Consider the following 25151-nt stretch of genomic DNA (forward strand, 5'->3'; position numbering starts at 1 on the left):
GCTGTTTCCCTTTCACATACCGGAAAAATGGTTTGAAATTTCTTGCTTCCTTGGCCAGTCTCTCCTCATACTCTTTCTTGGCTTTCCTGACTACTCGGTGACATTCTTTTTTATGCTTCCTGTGCTCTCTCCAATTTCCTTCGGTTTTGTCTTTTTTCCACATACAAAATGATTTTTTTCTTGTCTCCTATCACTTTCTTTACTTCACTTGTTATCCATGCAGGGTCCTTAGTCTGATTCTTTTTGGATCCTTTCCTAAATCTTGGTATATATAGGTTTTGCGCCTTGTTTACTGTGTCCTTGAATAGGGACCAAGCTTGCTCCACAGTCTGAGTTTCCTTGGAGCTGTTTCTGAGCTTCTTTCTCACCATTTGTCTCATGGCATCATAGTTCCCTTTCTTGAAGTTAAACGTTGTTGCCTTGGTTCTCTTTCCCTTAGGTAATCCTACTTGCACTTTGAACTGAATCATGTTGTGGTCACTGGTTCCTAGTGGTCCCATGACCTCCACACCCTTTGCGGGTCCTTTCAGCCCATTGAGGATCAGATCCAGAATCGCTGATCCTCTCGTTGGTGCCTCGACAAGTTGTTCCATGAAGCAGTCCTGAACAGCTTCCAGGAACTCCGTTTCCCTTGCACATTTTGAATTTCCAATTCCAAGACACCAGTCTATCCCAGGATAACTATAGTGTTTGGGTTCTTGCATTCCCTTCTCAGCTCGGCTACCATTTCTGTATCCTCAGCTTCAGTTTGCCCAGGTGGATGGTAGAACAGTCCTATCTTTATCTCGGATCCGTTGCTTCCTGGTACTTTAACCCACAATGACTCCAGTTGGGCATTTGTCGCTGCTGTGTCCACAGTGGTTGAGTGAATGGTGTCCCTTATGTATAGTGCTATTCCTCCTCCTTTCTGGTAAGTCCTGTCTTTTCGGTAGAGTTTGTATCCTGACAGTACTATGTCCCATTTGTTTTCCTCGTTCCACCATGTTTCCGTGATCCCTATGATGTCTAGTCTTTCATTATTGGCCATGACTTCTAGTTCCCCCATTTTGTTCTTTAGGCTCCTTGCATTAGTAGTCACTTTTATATGGAGAGATATGAATATTATACTGTGATATTAATTTAAACCAATATGCACTATAATCACAGTGTCTTTATTAATTCTTAATTAAATATAGTGAATATCTCAGAACCAACACCCGTGACTGGTGAATTCACCAAACTGGGGTTAATTGGGGGACCATCATTGAAATTCACTGTCCCCTCACCATCCTATTTAATATTATTGAAAGTTTCAAAATGTGGTTACTTATCTGTGAATCGGATGGTTAGATCTTGATATTATTCCCCAGCGGTGAAGGAATTAACTTGTGTGAATAAAGTGTTAAAAACCACTGTAATAACTCCTCCAAACATTATCCGTGTCCCCCCGACTCGAGTTTCGATAGATATCGTCTTCAGGGAAGGACTCTGTTAGAACGAGGATACAGGGTAATTATAACGTGAAAATATACTCTATCATGAAAATATTCGTAACGAGAACCTGCCACATTAATTGTTGATAGTCTTACTTGACTTTAACTCATTTGGTATACATCATCTTGTAACAATACTCTTTTACCTTATATCAGCTCCCTATAGTGGCTTGGGGCTGAAATCTGTTGCTGAATGAACTTAAACCCTATATGCGGGCCTTATATAGAGATCTTATGAAAACGCAACGATCCAAAACGGAAATGATGTCAGAGGGGAAGGAGAGTAACGGGTGTTGGTTCTGAGATATTCACTATATTTAATTAAGAATTAATAAAGACACTGTGATTATAGTGCATATTCCTTGCATTAGTATACATGCCGTTCAAGTCCTGGCATTTTCCCTTCCTCGCTATTTTCCCTTGCATTTCATTCTTCATTCTGTCCCCTTCCTGACCTGCCAACTCCTGAGTATTGTCTCTTTTGTCTTCTCTTTGTGGTAGATTCCTATTGCCGTCCCCTTGCCGTCCCCTTGTGTGCCGTCCCCTTGTGGCGTGTTCCTATTGTCTTCCTCTTGTTCCTTCGCATCATCCAGTCCCATTTTGACTTCCCCTTGTAGTATGTTCATCCTGTCCCCCTCTCACTTCATCTGGCTCCCTTGTTTGTTCACAGTCTGTTGCTTGCCACTTGTGTCTTCCCCGCAATCTTCCCCCTCAGTACCCTCGCTGGATACTGTTTCCCGAACCGTTGATACCAGGTCGACTGTCGGCTTTCCCCTTCTACTTAGTTTAAAGCTTGCTCTATCGCTCTTCTGACGTTATTTGCTAGTTGTCTAGTTCCCGCCTTGCTCAGGTGTAGACCATCCTTCTTGAAGAGCTTGTTCTTTCCCCAGAACGTTGTCCAGTTCCTTACGAAAAGAAAACCCTCTTCCTCACACCATCTTCTCATCCATGCATTAATTGATTGTAGCTCCGTCTGCCTCTTCGTTTCTGCCCTATGTGAACTTATTCCAAGTATTGTATCAAATCTGATTGCTAAGATCACGGTTATCAAATGGCCCCAGCACCATTGCCTCCCACACCAATTCATGCACTCCACCAGGAACTAGGTCTAGAATTGCTTCACCTCTTATTGGTTCCTGAACCAGCTCCTCCATAAAAAAAAGTCCTTAATTTCATCAAAGAATTTTATCTCCCTTGGATGCCCTGATGTTAGATTTACCCAATCAATATCGGGGTAGTAACACGCATAAAATCCTTCTCTAGCATCAAAGCTCAAATGAGTCAATCTTCTTTCTGTCTTGTTTCTGTAGTATCCAGCTTTCATATCCATAATTGACAACTGAGAAAATGAGTGTGTGGACAAGTCTGATCTTCGTTTGCAGTGTCATTCCCTTGACCAACAACTAACACTCAAAGCCCACACCAATATCTTAATCAAAAAATGTTTCAACCTTCTATGGAAACTACGCACGCTAAAACCCTACTTTGACTCCACATCATTCAGACTACTAGTACAATCATTAATCCTCAGCTCACTGGATTACTGCAACATAATCTACTTTGGATCCCACAAAAAAAACTTTAAAAGACTGAGAACGATCCAAAACAATTGATCTTTGGACTAAAAAAATCAGACCACAGCACCCCGTATTTCAAAAAACTCCATTGGCTACCAGTTGAAACTAGAATTATCTTCAAATTCGGGTGCCTATGTTACAAGACACTATTCGGCACCTCACCCACCTACCTTCTGAGACAAACCCCGCCTCTTTCGCAGAGCATTACTATTCGCTTTCCCTAATCCTAAGGGATGTCAATTCAAAACATTCCTCGATAGGACACTATCCTTCCAAGCAGGCATCTGGAACAACACCCTAAGTAACCTCCTCCTGAATTCCTCAACATACCAATCTTTCAGAAAAGCAATGAAATCTCACCTATTCAACAAATTTGTTTGAACTCTCTTCCTTCAAAATCTGACTATCTCCCCTCCAACTTCTCCATCAAACCCAGTACCCCTCTTTTTCCACCCAAACCCTGATACTCATGTACAAGCTACAACCCTGCACGTATAGATCTTCCTGTACCTTGTAACCACTTTGTTCACTGGTATACTGTATACTGTCTTGAACTGAAAAGGTATGATGGGATATAAATAAAGCCAGCAGGTAAGATAGTCCAATGGAGGTGTTTTTCCCATTAGCAGACCCTCACGCAGCACCACAAATGAACGCCATCAGTGATATTGGGGATAGGATATGGATTGCAAAACTATCAAGAAATAACCAGATTTAGAATTGAAAAGAAATCCTTATGCTGAAACGGTTGATTTTTACTGCAGGAAAGAGTTTTCTGGGACATACGAAGTTAATTTTCCCTTCCTGCTCGCTCTTTGTGTTCATATCGGTCTGAACATTATCTGGGCATTTGTTTCATCTTATTCCAGATGTTCTGGATTAGATGGAGACCTGCTTGTTATATAAAGGATAAGGAAGCTCACACATATTGAAATAAGCCTGATCTCAATATACGACACTATCAAGATGATGAGTAAAGAGGGTTTATGTGATTTTACTGAGATTTGCAGGGTCTAAAACTGTTCCACTAACTGAGGGTTTGAGTATTTTTGTTTTTTTGAAGTTCGTGAAATTCTTTAGGCTGGAAATTGTGTTAAGTCTTAAATTTCAGGGAATCCAACAATATATACTTTTGGGAGACCTAATGCAGTTTTCTTTCCCCAGGAACAGGCTCTCCTCCCATCACTCCTGATATTATATCCCACATTGAACGGGGGGAAGAGCCATACATCAGAGAAGAGCCAGGATCAGAGGAAAGAGGACCTGTGAGAAGCAGCTGCTCAGGTGAGTGCAGTAATAAGAGGGACAGGGGTAAAACTGCTGAGATGAAGGGGGGAGTTGTTCCAAACCTGGCTCATCTTTATCTGAGCGTGCGAGAGATACTCAAATCTTTATATGAGGGGCAAAGGTCTGTTTTATGTGAAAATATCTTTTGACTATTATATTTTTCAATCCATAAATCACATATTACATTACATGCTGCAAACCCCTCCCACAAAACCCACATTAATGGCAACAAACTGTGTATTCTACAAGTGATGCTATTTCCCCTTTACCAACCAACTAACAAAACTAGGGTCACCTGTGTTGTTCCTTCACGGTGACCCCTACTTCTAGTACAGAAAACTGAAAGAAGACAGTCGCACTCTCCAACCCCCCAACTGTGCTCAGTCAGAAATTTAACAAATAGCTGTGGGCTCTATGTGGAAGTTTGTCCCATTCTGGCATCCTGATTTGTTGAAATGTCTTCTACGCCCTGGAAGATTCTTTTTTTCCCTCCAGCCATTCCCATTTCATCATTTCTCCAAAGTGTAAGTGAGGGCAGCTGTGGCTCTCTCCAGTATTTTAATGTAAAGGTCTGAGCCAACACAATGCCTTCATACAGAAGGACATTAACACCTTTTCTAGTGCCCAGAGATACAAAGTTTGAAGCCAATTGAATGTCTGCTCGTAATGGAATTCTCTTCATGAAAACCACATTGAAACAGGTCAATATTCTCCTGAGGCGCCTGAGCCAATCAGGGACTTCCTTAGGCCAGCATTGCACAAGAGCAGGCTGGAGAAGCAGGCTGGTCTGATTGGGCCCCTCCTGCTACCGACTTAAGTCACAGGGAAGTCGACGAGTGGGAGGGGGTCTGACGGCAGGAGGAAGTGGGCATCCCTCCTGCCATATTCACATGATGAAGGGAGCGGTGGGTGTCAGGAGGGAGTGGGCCTCCCTTCTACCATTTTTTATGTGCTCGGGGAAGAAGGGGGTGCTTTATTGGGGGTGGGGGCGCTGTCGGGAGGCTTTTTTTATTTGCCAGATATTTTACATGTGTAATACACGCAAAATATCTGTGCCATTGCAAAAAAAATGAAAAAAAAAAACAAAACAGGCAGATGTCATTAACACAGTTACTGACAGGTCTAAAGCAGTCAGGTTTTTAGGATAGTAAAACCCGATGGAAAATAGCCAAGCAATGCAAGTGAATCAATCGGTTGGCTATTTTGCATGGGGTTTTACTAATTTGCTTGCGCCAGGAAAATTAAAGAGGTATGGGGAAGGGAAGGGGGCACGCATGCAGTGGCGGGGAGGTGGAGAAGAGGGCGGAGGAGGTGCCACTCACCCTCGCTGTGCCACTGTCTCCCCTATTTGACTTTGACTGCCCCTCTCTCCTATCTGTGTGTCTGAATTTGCTATCCTGCAAACTTTTCCGACCAGTGGCAACTAAATGCAGTGCCCCGGTCGCAAGGCACCTGGAAGTCGACGCGATGACATCATGCACCTGCGTGACGTCATCGCGTCTGCGCATGCACGGAGGCCCGTCTTGCTGTGACCCTGTCGTTACTGGGATCCGGGAGGTGCAGGGAGAAGTGGAGAGGTGCCGTCCAGGAGAATGGTCGTCTACGCCAGCTGACGTCCTGTAGGTAGGCAACCAGTGTGGATGACTCTCCTTCTCACCAGTGTGTTGCGGCACACCAGAAATCTCAGGAGGCCCACTGGTGTGCCGCAGCACACAGTTGGCGATCACTGCTCTACGCAATTGTATACCCTTCCCCCCCCCGCCCTCTGCTTGCAAGGAATTACCTTCTCTTATCGATGAGACGTAATTAATACTGCCCATCTTACCTTTGGGCCTCTTAACTTGTAAATTGCCTTGAACCTTAGTAAATCGGGGCCAAGACGGGTATTAGGAGAGAGAACTTGCCTGGGCAAAACGCCTTTGGTCAGGCAGGAAAAACTCTCTGGAGAATGGAGTTTAGCAGTGATTAAGTACTTTTTCAATAGTAAGCTCGAGAGGAAGCTAAAACATGTAATACTTGCTAAAGCTTATTTGGAAAATAAGCTCAGCTAACTAGTTCCAGCTGTCTCTGCCGTCTTCTATCTAAGTTTCCTACCTCAAGCATCCTCACAGTTAAGCACCTGTGGGTCAAATACCTTCATATGGTTCATCCAGTGTCTCTGAGGAACAACAACAGCTCTCTGATCATCCTCCACGTTTCCTGTGGAAGGTTCCGGTTGGGTCTTCAGCCCAGTCTAGTTCTTCTACTGCATGTCCTTATCATGTGTTTGATAAACATAGAAAGATGACGGCAGAAAAGGGCCACAGCCCATCAAGTCTGCCCACTCCATTTACCCACCCTATTAAGTCTGAGTGCTAATGACTTAGTTCCTTAACTCGACCGTCGTAGGGATCCCACGTGGATGTCCCATTTATTCTTAAAGTCGAGCACACTGGTGGCCTTGATCACCTGCACCGGAAGTTTGTTCCAGTGATCTACTACCCTTTCTGTGAAGAAATACTTCCTGATGTCACCACCAAATTTCCCTCCTCTGAGTTTGAGCGGGTGCCCCCTTGTGACCGAGGGTCCCTTGGGAAAGAATATATCGTTTTCCACCTCTACACGACCTGTGACGTACTTGAATGTCTCGATCATGTCACCCCTTTCCCTGCGCTCCTCTAGGGTATAGAGCTGCAGCTTGCCCAGTCTTTCTTCGTATGAGAGACCCTTGAGTCCAGCGACCATCCTAGTGGCCATCCGCTGGACCGACTCAGCTCGAAGCACATCTTTCCGGTAATGTGGCCTCCAGAATTACACACAGTATTCCAGATGAGGTCTCACCATGGTTCTGTAGAATGGCATTATGACTTCAGGTTTGCGGCTGACGAAGCTTCTATTGATACATCCCATCATTTGTCTTGCCTTGGATGAGGCCTTCTCTACTTGTTTGGCAGTCTTCATGTCTGCGCTGATGATCATAGAAACATAGAAACATAGAAGATGACGGCAGAAAAAGGTCTATAGCCCATCAAGTCTGCCCACCGTACTGTCCCTTCCTCTTAAGTCTATACCCAGTGACTATTTATTCAGATTGACTCTCTTAGGGATCCCCTCTTTCCTCCTCTGACCCTCGTAGGGATCCCCTCTTTCCTCCACTGACCCTCGTAGGGATCCCACATATGTATCCCATTTATTCTTGAAGTCCAACACGCTATTGGCCTCGATCACCTGCGCTGGAAGCTCATTCCAACGGTCAACCACTCTTTCTGTGAAGAAGTACTTCCTTATGTCTCCACGAAATTTCCCGCCCCTGAGTTTGAGCGGATGCCCTCTGGTGGCAGAGGGTCCCCTGAGAATGAAGATATCATCTTCCACCTCGATACGTCCTGTGATGTATTTAAATGTCTCAATCATGTCTCCCCTCTCCCTACGTTCTTCTAGAGTGTAAAGCTGTAGTTTGTTTAGTCTCTCCTCGTATGAGAGACCTTTGAGACCCAAGATCCTCCTGGTGGCCATCCGTTGAACCGACTCGATTCTGAGCACATCTTTACGGTAATGAGGTCTCCAGAATTGTACACAGTATTCCAGATGAGGTCTCACCATGGTTCTGTACAATGGCATTATGACTTCAGGCTTCTTGCTGACAAAGCTTCTACTGATACATCCCAACATTTGCCTTGCTTTAGATGAAGCCCTCTCCACTTGATTGGCAGTTTTCATGTCTGCACTGATGATTACTCCTAGGTCTCGTTCCGCCGAAGTACTAGTTAAAGTTTCCCCATTCAAGGTGTAGTTTCTGCATGGATTACCGTTACCGAGGTGCATAACCTTACATTTCCCAGCATTGAAGCTCAGTTGCCAGGTCGAGGACCATCTTTCCAATGTAAGCAGGTCCTGTGTCATACTATCCTGTAAATTACATTCACTTACTGTATTGCATAGTTTAGCATCATCGGCGAATAATGTTATTTTACCCTGAAGCCCCTGAGTCAGATCCCCTATGAATATGTTGAAAAGGAGTGGGCCCAGGACTGAACCCTGCGGTACTCCGCTGGTCACCTCTGATGTTTTAGAGAGGGTACCGTTAACCATTACCCAAGTCCCGTTCTTCTGAAGTCTTAGCTAGTATTTCTCCATTCAAGGTGTATGTTCTGCATGGATTTCTGCTACCGAGATGCATGACCTTACACTTCTTAGCGTTGAAGCCCAGCTGCCATGTTGAGGACCAGTTTTCCAATGTGATCAGATCCTGCATCATACTATCTTTGAGATTGCTTTCACCTACTATATTACACAGTTTGGCGGCGTCGGCAAACAGTGCTACTTTACCCTGAAGCCCTCGGGTCAAGTCCCTTATGAATATGTTGAAAAGGGATGGTCCCAGGACTGAGCCCTGCGGCACTCCGCTAGTCACTTCCGATGTCTCAGAGAGGGTGCCATTGACCACCATCCTCTGAAGTCTTCCACTCAGCCACTCCTTGACCCATGCAGTTAGTTTCTCACCTAACCCCATTGATTTCATCTTGTTTAATAGTCTACGGTGTGGGACACTGTCAAAGGCTTTACTGAAATCCAAGTACACTATGTCCAGAGACTCTAGGTTTATTTTGGTTCTGTAACTGTCATTATCCCAGGACAAGCAGGCATGATATTCTCACATGTGGGTGACGTCATCTACGGAGCCCCGATGCGGAAGCATTTTCAAGCAAACTTGATTGAAGATTTAAGTTTGCTCTGCTGCTCCACGCATGTGTGCCTTCCTGCTCCACTAGGGGGTGCATCCCCTCGTGGTCTCCAGTTCAAAATTTTCCGCTGAGGCTAGAAGTCGTGTTTTTCAGGCTCTGCCCCAACTGCCTTCTAGCACCGCAATTTTTTCTTGTTTTTTCTCGATTAAGTCGCTGTGCGCGAATTCTTTACTTTTCAACTTGATTCCTGCTTCGTTTTTGACGACCCGGAGGCTTCCGGGTCCCCGCGGCCGCGTGGCTACTCGAGCCGCGGATACTTTCGATTCTATGTCCCGGCCTTTGACCGGCTTTAAAAAGTGCACCCGGTGTGAGTGGCTTCTTTCCATCACAGACCCGCATCGCCGGTGCATCCTCTGCCTGGGGGCGGCTCATCCAACCGACTCCTGCCCCCAGTGCGCTACTTTCCAGAACCGGGCCCTCCGTCGAAGAAAAGCCCGCATGGCGGACCTTTTCGCCCCGGACCAACCCTCTACCTCAGCCTCGAGGTCGGCCCCGGCCTCGGCCCCGGCCTTGACCTCGGCCCCGAATACCTCGGCATCGCCCCGAGACCCGAATCCGAAGCCCTCAGGACAGCAGAAAGCCTCGGCCCCGGGTAAGTCCCCTCTTCCTTCTTCAGGCTCCGTAACATCGAAGAAGCCAGCCTCGGGGACACCGTCGACGCATGGCGGAAGCCCCATGCTTACAGCCCCGGCTAAGCCCTCCAAGCCTTCGGGCCGTGCCTCCACCACATGGGAATACTCTGATACGAGGTCGCCCCCGGTGGAGTGCACCGAGGCAGTGGACATGCCTTCGATGCTGTCCGTGCCCGTCTTCCAGGACCTACTCAGAGCGATGATCTCGTCGGAGCTGTCCGCTGCAATGGCCCAATTACAATCGACCTCAACCCCGCAGGTGCTAGACCAGCCTGAGCCTCGCATCGAGCAACCTCGGGGAAAAGTGCGCAAGCCTCGCCGCATCCCATCCTCCTCGGACTCCTCGCCGAGGCGCCCGAGACGCTCTCCCTCCGCAGACCGCCGCAGGGCAAAACGTCGTGCTAAAACGACAGAAACCTCGTACCGCCGTACCTCCAAGAAGGCCCGAGGTTCACCAACTCTACGAGGCCGTTCTCCTACACCTCGTACGGGACCACTAAGGGTGGCTGAGTTATCACTCTCCAACCCGCGCATCCTCCGAACTCCCCCTCGGACCGGGACCCCGACCCGAGGTTGCAGATATTCTCCGAGGGAGTCCGGGTCGAGGTCACCGATTCGACATCGATCGGTACCCCGAACCCCGGCATCGTCTCCGAGGGGCTCCTCGAGACGCCGAAGATCGACGACCCCGGAACACTCTCACAGTGCTTCCCCGGCCTCGGAGCGTGGATCGGAGCAGGAACCTCGATACTCGAGGGAAGCCTCCCCATCCTTCTCCACCCGACGGAGGTCTCGTTCACCGACCCCGCACGGGGCCCCGGGAACATCCCGCCCATCCTTCACCCGCTTTCTCCAGGACATGGGCCACGCTTTGGACTTAGACCTCCAGTCCGACTCCAGATACTCTAAGGAGTACCTAGCGGATCTGGATATGCCATCACTACCCAGAGAGTCCCTTCGCTTACCACCTAACCCGGTACTCCAACAGGCCTTCTTCAGGAACCTGGAGACCCCCTACATGGTCACAGCCGTACCCTCCAAAATGGAGGCTAAGTACCGCACAGTACCCTACCCGGGATTCGAACAACCACAGCTCTCCCACCAGTCGCTGCTAGTAGAATCCTCCTTGAAAAAGGCTCACCTATCCCGGGTCTCAGCTGCGGTCCCCCCAGGCCGAAAAGGCCGAACCCTGGACAAGTTCGGCAGGAGACTATATCAAAATGCAATGATGGCCTCTAGGGTGCAAAGCTACACTTTCACCTTCACATCCTACCTCAAACACCTCATTGGACTACTGAGAGCCTTTGAGACTGACCTACCGGCCTCCCGACAAGGAGCGTTTGGCCTGCTTTTAGAGTCCCTCTCCAACCTGCGCCTCCATCTATTCCATGCGGCCTACGATGGCCTCGAACTCTCCTCCAGAGAGGCAGCCTTTGCTATCGCCATGCGCCGACTAGCTTGGCTGCGCCTGGTCGACATGGACCCCAACTTGCAGGACCGGTTAGCTAACCTCCCCTGCATGGGAAAAGAACTGTTAGATGACACTATCGAGGTGGCTACAAAACGCCTCTCCGAACACGAACGCTCGTTCGCCTCCCTCGTCCGGCAAAAGCCTAAACCGACCGCGTCCAGGCCGTTCAGGGCCCCTCCGCGCCGATACCCACAAAAATCCACTCCTGCCTTCTCGCGGCCTCCACCCAGGCGCCCGCAGGCCCACCACCGGGCTCTACCCAAGTCCCAACCGCCAACGACTACCAAACCATCCCCGTCCTTTTGACGGGATACGCGGAAGGGGGCAGGCCCCCTCTGCCATAGTCCCAGGCCTCCTTCCCATCGGGGGTCGCCTCAAAGCCTTTTACCCTCGCTGGGAACAAGTCACGTCGGACGCATGGGTCCTTGGCGTGATCTCATCAGGATACTCTCTCAACTTTCGGGCCATTCCTCTGGACAACCCCCCAAGGAATTGCCCTCCCAACCGGACGCAGCTACCCCTACTCCTCTCCGAAGCTCGAGACCTGCTTCGCCTGAGAGCAGTGGAGGAGGTTCCCCCCGACCAACGGGGAAAGGGCTTCTACTCCCGTTACTTCCTGGTACCGAAAAAAACGGGAGACCTACGCCCAATACTAGACTTGAAACGCCTCAACAAATTTCTGGTACGGGAAAATTTTGGATGCTTTCCCTACCGACCCTCTACCCCCTGATCGACGAGGGCGACTGGCTCTGCTCCCTCGATCTGAAAGAGGCGTACACACATGTCCCAGTACACCCCGCTCACCGCAAGTTCTTGCGTTTTCAGGTAGGGGACTGGCACCTACAATACCGTGTCCTCCCCTTCGGCCTAGCATCGTCACCTCGGGTCTTCACCAAGTGCCTCGTGGTAGTCGCAGCAACCTTACGCTCCCAGGGCCTCCAGGTATTCCCCTACCTGGACGACTGGCTGATCAAAGCCCCGTCCAGGGAAGCGGTTATCTCAGCGACCCAACAGACTATTACCTACCTACAAAGTCTGGGGTTCGAGATAAACTTCCCAAAATCCCAACTACACCCCTCCCAGTCCCTACAGTTCATCGGGGCCACGCTGGACACGGTCCGCCTCCGTTCCTTCCTCCCCCCTCCGCGTCTAGAGGCGTTAGTAAGTCTGAGTCGAAGGTTCTCCCTGCTGACCTCGGTATCAACTCGGCAGATGATGACTCTTCTGGGCCACATGGCCTCTACCGTCCATGTCACACCCTTCGCCCGACTCCATCTGAGTATCCCTCAATGGACCCTGGCCTCTCAATGGCATCAAGACCGGGACCCGATCGATCGCCCCGTGACAGTGACGCCTTCTTTGCAACGATCGCTCCGCTGGTGGGCCGACTCTTCAAATCTTTCCAAAGGTTTGCTCTTCCTCACCCCACCCCACAGCAAGATACTCACCACGGACTCGTCGGAGTACACTTGGGGAGCCCATCTAGACGGCCTACGCACTCAAGGGATGTGGTCAACAGAAGACCGTCGCTGCCACATCAACGTGCTAGAGCTTTGGGCCATCTATCTCAAGTTTCAAGTTTCAAGTTTATTAGGATTTTATATACCGCCTATCAAGGATATCTAAGCGGTTTTTACAATCAGGTACTCAAGCATTTTCCCTCTCTGTCCCGGTGGGCTCACAATCTATCTAACGTACCTGGGGCTATGGAGGCTGTAGCTTTCCAACATCTGCTCCACGACCGAGTGGTTCTCATCCGAACCGACAACCAGGTAGCAATGTACTACGTAAACAAACAAGGGGGAACAGGGTCTTGGCCCCTTTGCCGGGAAGCCCTGCGCCTCTGGAAATGGGCAATCTCCAACAACACCTTCCTTCGAGCGGTGTACATACAAGGAGAACAAAACTGTCTGGCGGACAGACTCAGCCGCCTCCTCCAGCCACACGAGTGGTCACTGCACTCTCAGATCCTACGACAGGTGTTCGAAAAGTGGGGCACGCCTCAAATAGATCTATTCGCATCCCCCCACAACCACAAGCTGCCTCTCTTCTGCTCCCGGATGTACTCCCCGGACCGGCTCGAGGCCGACGCCTTCCTCCTTGACTGGGAAGGAAGGTTCCTGTACGCGTTCCCGCCGTTTCCTCTGATACTGCGGACGCTTGTCCACCTGAAAACAGTACAAGCCACCCTGATCCTGATTGCCCCTCGCTGGCCACGCCAGCCGTGGTTTTCCCTTCTACTTCAACTCAATGTCAGAGATCCACTGCCTCTGCCTCTGTTTCCCTCTCTACTATCACAGGGTCAGGGTTTGCTGTTACATCCCAATCTTCAATTTCTTCATCTGAATGCTTGGTTTCTCTCCCCCTGACTGCTCTCCCCGTGTCTCAATCAGTCAAGGAGATATTGGAGGCCTCTAGAAAGACCTCGACGAGAACCTGCTACTCCCAAAAGTGGACCAGATTCTCAACCTGGTGCTCCTCCCACAGCCAGGACCCGGTGTCGATCCCCGTCCCTCTGGTCCTTGACTATTTACTTCAATTATCTCATTCCGGCCTAAAGACCAACTCCATTCGAGTACACCTCAGTGCAATTGCGGCCTTTCATCAGCCCCTGGAAGGGAAAGCCCTCTCGCTCCATCCCTTAGTCTCTCGCTTCATGAAGGGTCTCCTGAACGTCCACCCTCCTCTCAAACCTCCCCCGGTGGTTTGGGACCTTATCATGGTTCTGGCTCAACTAATGAAACCTCCATTTGAGCCCCTAGACAAATGCCATCCAAAATTCCTCACTTGGAAGGTGATTTTCTTGCTCACGCTCACTTCCGCCCGGCGGGTTAGTGAGTTACAAGCTCTGGTAGCGGACCCACCCTTCACGGTATTCCATCACGACAAGGTGGTACTCCGCACCCATCCAAAGTTCTTGCCCAAAGTAGTGTCTGATTTTCATCTCAATCAGTCCATTGTCTTGCCTGTGTTTTTTCCCAAGCCCCACTCTCACCCCGGAGAAGTGGCGCTCCACACTCTTGACTGCAAGAGAGCGTTGGCCTTTTACCTCCAACGCACTCAGTCACACCGGAAAGTCCCACAACTGTTTTTGTCCTTCGACCCAAACCGGTTAGGTCACCCAGTTTCCAAACGCACCTTGTCCAACTGGTTGGCCGATTGCATCTCATTTTGCAACGCTCAGGCTGGTCTCGCGCTGCATGGTCGAGTAACGGGACACAAGGTCCGAGCGATGGCAGCCTCCGTAGCATTCCTCAGGTCCACACCTATTGAGGAAATCTGCAAGGCTGCCACGTGGTCTTCAGTTCATACCTTCACCTCCCACTACTGTCTGGACTCACTGTCCAGGAACGATGGCCGGTTCGGCCAATCGGTTTTACGAAATCTATTTGCTTAAATTGCCAACTTCCCTCCATCCCTTTTTCAGTTAGCTTGGAGGTCACCCACATGTGAGAATATCATGCCTGGTTGTCCTGGGATAAAGCACAGTTACTTACCGTAACAGGTGTTATCCAGGGACAGCAGGCATATATTCTCACAACCCGCCCACCTCCCTGAGGTTGGCTTCTTTGCTAGTTAAGTGAACTGGAGACCACGAGGGGATGCACCCCCTAGTGGAGCAGGAAGGCACGCATGCGTGGAGCAACAGAGCAAACTTAAATCTTCAATCAAGTTTGCTTGAAAATGCTTCCGCATCGGGGCTCCGTAGATGACGTCACCCACATGTGAGAATATATGCCTGCTGTCCCTGGATAACACCTGTTACGGTAAGTAACTGTGCTGTTTCCACCTGTGTGCAAACGGGTAGGCAGTTGTAAAAACAGGTGAGGAGACAGACAGGCAAATTCCTGACTTAAATTCCTGGAATAAAGATCCATTCCGAATGAAGAAAATAAGAAGAGACACAAGTACTGGTAAGTTAAATGCAAAGCACTGATATAGACAGCGAAGAAAGAATATGAAGAGAAACTTGCAAAAGAGGCAAAAACTCATAGCAGTTTTTTTAGGTACATCAAAAGTAGAAAACCTGTGAGGGAATCTGGAACCGTTGGATGATCAAGGGGCGCTCAGGGAGCCATAGCGGAAAGACTGAATGAATTTTTTGCTTCGGTCTTTACGGAAGAAGGAGTAAGAGATCTTACCTGAACCGGAAATGGTTTCAAGGATGATGATGCGGAGGAACTGAAAGAATCTCAGTGTATCTGGAAGATATACTGAGCCAAATCAACAAGTTACAAAATGATAAATCATCAGGACCGGATGGTATACATCCCAGGGTATTAAAAGCACTCAAAATTGAAATTGCTGACCTGCCGTTAGTGATCTATATAACTTGTCGCTAAAATTGTCTGTAGTTCCTGAAGATTGGCAATGGTGGCCAATGTTACGCTGATTTTTAAAAAGGGCTCCAGGGGAGATCCAGGAAATGTTAGAAACGATTATAAAAAATAAAATTGTGGAACACATAGACAAGCGTGATTTAATGAGACGGAGTCAGCATGGGTTCAGCCAAGGGAGATCTTGCCACACAAATTTGCTTGACTTCTTCGAAGGTGTGAAGATATACTGAGCCAAATCAACAAGTTACAAAATGATAAATCATCAGGACCGGATGGTATACATCCCAGGATATTAAAAGAACTCAAAAATGAAATTTCAGACCTACCATTAGTGATCTTTATAATCTGTTGCTAAAATCGTCTGTAGTACCTGAAGATTGGAGGGTTGCCAATGTTACGCTGATTTTTAAAATGGTCTCCAGGGGAGATCCAGGAAATTACAGACCGGTAAGCTTCACTTCAGTGCTGGGCTAAATGTTAGAAATGTAGACAAGCATGATTTAATGAGACAGAGTCAGCATGGGCCACACAAATTTGCTTGACTTCTTTAAAGGTGTGAATAAACATGTGGATAAAGGTGAGCCGGTTGATATATTATATCTAGATTTTCAGAAAGCGTTTGATAAAGTTCCTCACGAGAGGCTCCTGTGAAAATTAAAGTGTCATGGGATAGGTGATAAAGTTCAGTTGTGGATTAGGACTTGGTTATCGGATAAAAAACAGAGGGTAGGGTAAATGGTCATTTTTCTCAATGGAGGAGAGTAAGCAGTGGAGTGCCACAGGGTCTGTACTGGGACCGGTGCTATTTAACTTATTTATAAATGATCTGAAAATTAGAACAACAAGTGAGGTGATTAAGTTTGCAGATGACACTAAACTGTTCAAAGTTGTTAAAACACAGGTGGATTGTGAAAAATTGCAGGCGGACCTTAGGAAACTGGAAGACTGGGCGTCCAAATGGCAGATGAAATTTAATGTGGAGAAATGCATAGTGATGCACATTGGGAAGAATAACCTGAATCACAGTTACTGGATGCTAGGGTCCACCTTGGGGATTAGCGCCCAAGTAAAGCATCTGGGTGTCATTGTAGACAATACGATGAAATATTCTGCCCAATGTGCGGCGGCGGCCAAAAAAGCAAATAGGATGCTAGGAATTATTTTAAAAAGGGATGGTTAACAAGACTAAGAATGTTATACTGCCCCTATATCATGCCATGCTGTGACCTCATCTAGAGTATTGCGTTCACTTCTGGTCTCCTTATGTCAAGAATGATATAGAAAAGATTCAAAGAAGAGTAACCAAGATGATAAAGGGGATGGAACTCTTTTCTTATGAGGAAAGACTAAAATGGTTAGGGCTTTTCAGCTTGGAAAAGAGACAGCTGAGGCGAGATATGATTGAAGTCTACAAATATTCTGAGTGGAGTAGAACGGGTAAAAGTGGATTGATTTTTCACTTCGTCAAAAATTACAAAGAATAGGGGACACTCGATGAAGTTACAGGGAAATACTTTTTAAAACCAATTGGAGGAAATTTCTTTTTCACTCAGAGAATACTTAAGCTCTGGAACGCGTTGCCAGAGGATGTGGTAAGTCTGTTATTGAGAAAGATACGGGAGAAGCCACTGCTTGCCATGTATTGGTAGCACGGAATATTGCTATGCCTTGGGTTTTGGCCTGGTACTTGTGACCTGGATTGGCCACTGTGAGAACGGGCTACTGTGCTTGATGGACCATGGGTCTGACCCATTAAGGCCATTCTTATGTTCTCATGTAACTCTATTCATCATATACTGTATACTACCATATCAGACCATAAATGCATTATTTGTAATCCCATTACATAAACACCAAAAGAGAATGTAAAGAGGAACCCTGTCTTCCCCCTCCCCCTCTTTCCCCTCCACAAGACCACATTATAATACCTGGGATCTAGTGATGTTGTGAGGGAAAGAGCAGGATTGAGCCCCAGCAATTCTTGGCCTTGTCAGCTCAAATCTCAAAATGGCTGTCATGATCTCTTATGCCAGTGTGTTTTCAACCATTTTACACCCGTGGACAGGCAAAAATAAAAGAATTATTTTGTGGATCGGCAAACTACTAGGACTAAAATTTAAAAACCACGTTTCTGCCCCATCTTCGTGAGCTTGGTCCCCACAAATCATCTGATCCCATCCACACAAGCCTCAGTTATGATTTTATATTGAACTAGTATTTTAGCCCATTACATTAACGAGTGCTAGAATATATGTCTGTCTGTCTTTATTTCTGTCTGTCTCTCTCCCTGTCCCCCTTTGTCTGTCTGTCTTTCTGTGTCTCTCCCTGCCCCTATGTCTTTCTGAATCCCTTCCTCCCGCTGTCTGTCTTCCTTTTTTATCTATCTGTCTCTCTCCCTGCCTCCTATGCAGCAGCATTTCTCTCCCCCCACTTCCCTGTGCAGCAGCCACAGCAGCATTCCCTCCCCCTCCATTTCCCTGTGCAGCAGCATTTCCCCCACCCTAATTCCCTGTACAGCAGCAGCATTTCAATCCCCCCACTTCCCTGTGCAGCAACCACAGCAGCAGCATTCCCTCCCCCTCCATTTCCCTCCCCCACACCACTTCCCTGTACAGCAGCAACGTTTCCCTTACCCCCCTTACCCTTCCCGCGGTCTGGCCGGCTCCCTTAGTCCCTTACCGCCCCCCCTTCCCTTCCCGCAGTTCCGACAAACCTGCTGATTCTAGCAGCGTCTGCAGCACTCTACACACGCTGCTTCAGGGCATTCTACTGCCCTGATTTACTCTGGCACGTCCCTAATGACATCCCCCCTCCTATTCAACCTCTACATCAGGCCTGTCATCGATATAGCGAAGAAATATAACATTAAAATCCACTCTTGTGCAGATGACATCCAGCTACTCCTCCCTCTAGGCGAGAACCGGTCGTCCCAAATTGCCAACCTCCAACACTGCCTCTCTGACATGAAAACTTGGATGTCAAACAACAAACTTCAACTTAACGCCTCTAAAACCGAACTCTTATGGATCAGGAAAAAAAACACCAAATACCCACGTCCTACACTAGCATGGGACTCCACTCTACTAACGGCAACAGATCAGGTTCGCAGCCTAGGAGTAACCCTAGACGGACACCTATCCCTATCTGCCCACATATCCCAAGTAATCTCCACCTCTTTCTACTACCTTCGCCAACTGAAAAGGATCAAACCCTACATCTCCACACCGGACCTCGCCCAACTCCTCTACGCATATGTTCTTTCCAGAATGGATTATTGTAACTCCCTATTTAATGGACTAACCAAAAATAATCTCAAACGCCTTCAACGGGTCCAAAATGCAGCTATCCGCCTCCTACACAACCTCAACTACCACGATCCCATCTCCCCAGCACTCCGTGCTGAACACTGGCTCCCAATTAGCCAGCGCTGTGCCTTCAAGGCCCTGACAATTGCCCACAAGACAATTTATTCCTCCACCCCCTCCTACATAAAATCCAACCTTCCCATCTACACCCCCACTCGCACCCTCCGCTCAAAATCGGAGATACGCCTATGCACCCCCCCCCGGAAGGTCCCTCCTCACAGAAACTGCCCGCAAACGGTCCTACAGCCACTTCATTCCACACCTCTGGAACCAACTCCCCCCTCAACTCAGACAACAGAACTCATTATTAACATTCCGCAAATTGATAAAGACCCTCCTCTTCAACTAAAGATCACCCTCTGTCTTCTCCCCCCCCTTAAACCCCCTCTCTCCTCTCTCCCCTGCCTATCTTCTCCCTAAATTTCAATATAGTCCTCTCCTAGTCCTTACACTGACAAACTGTATCTAAACTCATAGAACTGTTCTTAAACTAAACTACTTATATGTAAAGTCTACTCTTAATTTGCTTATTCTCCCTTTATTTAAATTACATCACATTCTTATAGTCCAAACATTTAAACCTGTTGTACTTCTTATATGTCAAATTACTCTCCATTGTGTATGTTCACTTGTAAACCGTTCTGAGCTACTGGGAGGACGGGATAAAAATCTAAATAAATAAATAAATCAGAGACATGGCAGAGAAAATCAGGGCAGTAGAAGGCCCCGAAGCAGCGTGTGTAGAGTGCTGCAGACGCTGCTGGAGTCAGCAGGTTTGTTGTCGGGACCACGGGAAGGGAAAGGAAGGGGGGGGCGGCAAAGGACTAAGTGAGCCGGTCAGACGTCGGGAAGGGATGGGAGGGTCAGACCGTGAAAAAAACTTACGGAGTGAGTGGGGAGCCGGCAAAGGAGTCTTTTTGGTCAGCGCTTCTCTTCCCGTGCCGCTAACGGCTGCTAGAATATATGTCTTTTCTTTCTGTCTTTCTCCCTACCGCTGTCTTTCTTTCTGTCTATCTCACTCCCTGGCCCCCTTTGTCTGTCTGTCTTTCTGTCTCTCTCCCTGCCCCTGTGTTGTTCTTCCTATCTCCTTCCCTACTTCCCTGTGCAGCAGCCGCAGCATTCCCTCCTCCTCCATTTCCTTGTGCAGCAGCATTTTTTCCCTCCCCCCACTTCCCTGTGCAAAAGCCGAAGTAGCATTCCCTCCCCCTCCATTTACCTGTGCAGCAGCATTTTTTCCCTCCCCCACACTTCCCTGTGCAGCAGCCACAGAATTCCCTCCTCCTCCATTTCCCTGTGCAGCAGCATTTTTCCCCTCCCCCCACTTCCCAGTGCAGAAGCCGAAGCAGAATTCCCTCCCCCTCCATTTCCCTGTGCAGCAGCATTTTTTCCCCTCCCATCCACTTCCCTGTGCAGAAGCCGAAGCAGAATTCCCTCCCCCTCCATTTCCCTGAAGCTTCGGTCTGACCTGTTCCCTGCTCACCTTGCCATAGTGTATCTTTTAGTTGAAAGACGCGGCTGCGGCTTCTCTCATGATTCCCACCTGCGTTGGAAGTCCGATCATGAGAGGAGCCGCTGCCGTGTCTTTGAACTTAAAAATACAATTCGAAAAGACATTAAGGGAGCAGGAAGCACAAAGAACTTTAGAAAAAAAATGTTCCTAAGCAATTTATTTATAGAAAACATCACCTTCTGGTGCGCGAGTGTTCTTACAGGGTGTGGTATGCAGACTATGCCTGCTAGGAATGTCCGTAGGACAGTGCACAAGTCAAGTACAGGCTCCACTCAAATACCCCCTTTAAAAGCACAATTTCAGTCATTGAATTAATTTCCTTCTGTGTCCTGTAGAGGGAGCGGGAGAGCAGAACTGCAGGATTCCCATCCCCCACGGAAGCCTAGAGTGATTAGCAGGAAATCACTTCCTCCTCAGAGTTTGGGGCGGGGCTGCAGACTCCTTAATCTGAGAACCCAGTTCCTTGAGAGTCAGAAGCAGCAGGAACTAGGAGAGGACAGGTCACAGCGCTCAGGGCTGAAAGCTCTGAATGTCAGCCAAACTCCAGAGTCTATGGAGTTAATAGAGGCTGGTGAGGACATGCCTCTTGGTCTGTTGGAGGAGCCACAGGATATGGAGCTGGAAGCCAATGCTGAGGCAATTACTGAATTGCCTAGTGAAGCCCAGCCCATGGAGATATGCTGTGTGAGAGGCAAGTGACTGACTTTATTATAATGATTTTGAAAGTTTGTTTTTTTCTAATTACTTGCCTATGCTGGATACCTTTAAACCAGCTGAAGAGTTAAAGAAGTTTTCTTTTGGACTGTATTTTTGGAACTTATTTTCTTTCTGGAAGTTCTTTCTCTGGTGGGGGAAGTGAACTGTTTCCAGTCCCAGACAGTGGGGTTAGCCCCGTGTTCATAGTGGTGGGATAGAGGGCCAATTTTATGGCGGATTAACACCACACGGAGCACACTGTCTGGCCAGCACTCTGCTGCTGAAGAAGCCAGTGTAATTGCACTGACTTGTATTGAATTGATACAGCTCTTAAGCTTGTGTGTTTTGAGTTTTTAAGTTTTTTTTTTTCTTTCTCTTGGGATACATGCTAATGGACTATTAATTAATGTGGACTTTAGCAACTTATTTAGTTTTTGCCATATGGACATTCAGTCTCAGTTATAAGCAGAAACATCTTGACAAAGCTTTATGTTTATTTTTACTTTGAGGAATAAAGCTCAAGTTTATTTTGGAAAAGAACTTACCTGGTGCGGTGGTGTCCTTAACTAAACGCTTTATTATTTTCCTTGTGCTGCCCGCAGCGGCTCACAAGAGGTTTTTCTTGTACCGGTGGCCCAAGACACCTTGCCCTGAGGCTGCCGGTTACAAGGGAAACAGAATCCTAAGCGTGTATGCGCACTGTTGCCTACTGAGGCCCTACAGCTCAAGGAAAACGGGAGCACGCAAGTAAGAGTGCGCATGTGCGGCTTAGGGTTTTATTATATTAGATGTATTTTATTAAAGTATAAAAAGAAACAATATTCTGTACGATTGTCATTTTATAAATATAAATAATACAGAGCAAGGATCAACAAAACCCCTGTCTCCCCTCCCCTTCATATATATCCCCTATACCAGTGTTTTTCAACCGCTGTTCCGCGGCACACTAGTGTGCCGCGAGATGTTGCCTGGTGTGCCGCAGGGCCACCATCAGGGCAGTACTACCAGTCCTGCATTCAGGGGCCCGGAGCTGACAGGGGGCCCGAGGCAGGGGCGCCAGTAGCTCGCCAAGGCAAAGTGAGTCGATCACCCAGGACTCACTTTGTCTTGGCGATCTAATCTATCGAACCGATAAGTCTTCTTCTCCCCAACGTCAATTCTGCAGTCGGAGAGGAAGTTCGGGCCAGCCAATCGCTGCCTGGCTGGGCGGAACTTCCTCTCCGATTGCAGAATTGAAGTCAGGGAGAGCAGGCGTCGGCGTCGGCTTTGGGGCCTGTTATCCATTGGTGGGTCCTGTTCCCCGATGGCAGTGGCAGTGGCTTGGGGAACGGCAGGGAGAAAGAAAGAAAGGGGGCAGGCAAGGAAACAGAAGGAAAGAAGAGAAACAGAAAAAAAAGAAAGAAAGGTCAGGGAGAGAGGAAGAAAAAGTTGGGGGAGGGAATGAGGTGTGGAGGAGAGAAAGCATACAGGCTGATAGAAGGGAAGAAAGATTGGATGCACAGTCAGAAGAAGAAAGTGCAACCAGAAATCACCAGACAAGGTAGGAAAAATGATTTTATTTTAAATTTAGCAAAGTGGAGGCAGTATTACCACAGTTTTCAAAGGAATTTGCCCAAATAACTTAATAGTTAACTGGGTAAATTCCCAGAGATGAAAACTTCCCTTCACTTACTATGCACAGTTCTGAATTTATATCTGCTGTCTATATTTTACAATATGGTCACCTTTTACTAAACCGCAATAGTGGTTTTTAGCGCAGGGAGCCTATGAGCGTCAAGAGCAGCGCTGGGCATTCAGCGAAGCTCCCTGCGCTAAAAACTGCTATTGTGGTTTAATAAAAAGGATGAAGGATATATTTGTCTATTTTTGTATGCTATAAAAAACAAATACAGAGAGAGACTGAGAGCTGTTGACGAAGAGCTACGTGTGTGTCTTTCTTCGATTCCAGCCAGAATATCAGCTTTGTGTTCAGCCAAACAGGCCCAGGTTTCGCACTGAATAAAGTATTTTATAATTTTTCACTATTCTGTTTACTTAATATTTCATAATAAAATAATTATAAAATACTTTCTTTGTGTTTATTTGATTCCTATTCAAGAGAATTACTTTATATATAGTCAATATAGGCACAGAGTTAAATTTTTTAACATTTTCTAATGGTGGTGTGCCTCGTGATTTTTTTCATGAAACAAGTGTGCCTTTGCCCAAAAAAGGTTGAAAAACACTGCCCTATACTATCAAGAAAACTGAACAAGCCAAATTATTACAGAATGCTATACAGAAATATCATGCTAACAGAATACTGCAGTCACACATGACAGGAATAGTTTTAGGGGAGTGCAACTAAGGCAACTGCACCCTGGTCAGAGTGCGTCCTAAGCCAGCTGGAAACTAAAGAAGCACTGCCTGGGCTTTGCAGTCCCCAGTTATGTCTAACACCAGCTCTAGCAGGATATATATTTCAAATCTGATATATTCTAATGACAAAATAGAAATAAAATTATTTTTTCTACCTTTTGTCGTCTCTGTTTTCTGCTTTCATCTTCTTTTCACTCTCTTCCTTCCAGCGTCTGCCCTCTCTGTCTCTTCAATCCAGCATTTGCCCCTTCCACCCACTGTCTGTCCTCTCCCCCTTCCATATGGTATCTGTCTTCTTTCTATGCCCCTCTCCCCTTTCCATCCTGCCTGCACCCCCTCCTTTTTACATGATTCATTCCAGCTTCACTGCTCTCTTCATTTTTATCTCTCCTACACCAGATCTACCATCATTGTCCCTCTCTGCTTATTTTTCTGCTGACCCCTTCCCATCATCAATCTGTCTACTTTCTCATGCCTGTCTCTCCCCTTCCCCTCCTCTAATCTCCCTGCCAGCTGTTTCCTTCCTTTTTTCCTTCTCCCTTCCCTCATCCTCCTGTCCAGCAGTAACTCTCTTCCCTAACTCCCCTCCCAGCAGCATCTCTCCTTCTCCTTCCCTCCAGGTCCACCCTTGCCCAGCAGCTTCCTAGATTCCTTTCCCTCCTCCCCTCCAGGTCCAGTAGCAGCTGTCCCTTTTTTTCCCTTGCCCAGCAGCTTCCCAGATTCCTTTCCCTCCTCCACTCCCAGCAGCATCTCTCCTTCTCCTTCCCTCCAGGTCCATTAGCAGTTGTCTCTTTTTTTCCCTTGCCCAGCAGCTTCCCAGATTCCTTTCCCTCCTCCCCTCCCAGCAGCATCTCTCCTTCTCCTTCCTTCCAGGTCCAGTAGCAGCTGTCCCTTTTTTCCCTTGCCCAGCAGCTTCCCCAGACTCCAATAGTGGCTTTCTCCCCTCCCAGCAGCTCTCCTTACTTCCCAGCGCAGCGATTCAGGAAGGCAGCCTTGGGTCCTTTGTTGGGTCGTGCCGTCTCTGAGGGAAGAGGAAGTTGCATCATCAGAGGCAGCTGCGACTCAGCAAGAGCCCCAAGGCTACCTTCATGAATCGCTGCGCTGGGAAGTAAAGGAGAGCTGCAGAGAGGGGAGAAAGTCACTGTCGGAGGCTCCCCATGATCTCTCTGGCTAAGCGCGGACCAGAAGAAAATAACTCGTCGATCTTGACAGCCCTGCGCGGACTGGCAGGAAATTAAAGTCAATCTCACCGGCCCTGCATGGACCAGCAGAAATTTCCTGCGGACCGACACTGGTCCGCGGACCGGCTGTTGAAGAACAGTGTCTTATGCTGTCTCATGAGATTGGTGCCAGAGGTTGGGCAGCCATTTGTGATCATAGCCAGCATGGGTAGGAGCGACTGGGGAATCACTCCTGCCTTGACTATAACCCTAGATCACCTGGGATTGTAAAGTAGCCCAAGGGGGGCATCTGCAGGTACAAGGGAGTTGGCAGCTACACCTCTTCAGAGGGGAGATAGAGGGATGGCCAAACTGAAACTGTGGCCACGGTCTTTAAGCTGAAACCAAAATTGGGCAGAGAAAGGATTTTGTCACCCAAACTGAAATTTGATCAGCTTCTACTCATGCCATTTCCAAGGAACAATTCACCATTTCAGAAACCTGCAGTGTTTTAGAAGAACTCTTCAACAAATGGTTTTCAGTTAAGAAAGAGACCAAA

The 25151-nt window shown here is 47.8% G+C and overlaps 1 protein-coding gene across 2 annotated transcripts in view; it reads left to right on the forward strand.

The window, feature by feature from the left end:
* The window catches only part of LOC117354602 (zinc finger protein 850-like), a 78752-nt gene that overhangs the window by 49938 nt on the left and 3663 nt on the right, over positions 1-25151 (forward strand). For both annotated transcript variants that reach the window (XM_033932390.1, XM_033932388.1), the window contains exon 4: positions 4214-4333. In XM_033932390.1, the coding sequence (XP_033788281.1) occupies positions 4214-4333 (120 nt within the window). The remainder of the gene's footprint in view (positions 1-4213; positions 4334-25151) is intronic.

The sequence above is a fragment of the Geotrypetes seraphini genome, chromosome 2 (assembly GCF_902459505.1).
Source record: "Geotrypetes seraphini chromosome 2, aGeoSer1.1, whole genome shotgun sequence".
Taxonomy (NCBI): domain Eukaryota; kingdom Metazoa; phylum Chordata; class Amphibia; order Gymnophiona; family Dermophiidae; genus Geotrypetes; species Geotrypetes seraphini.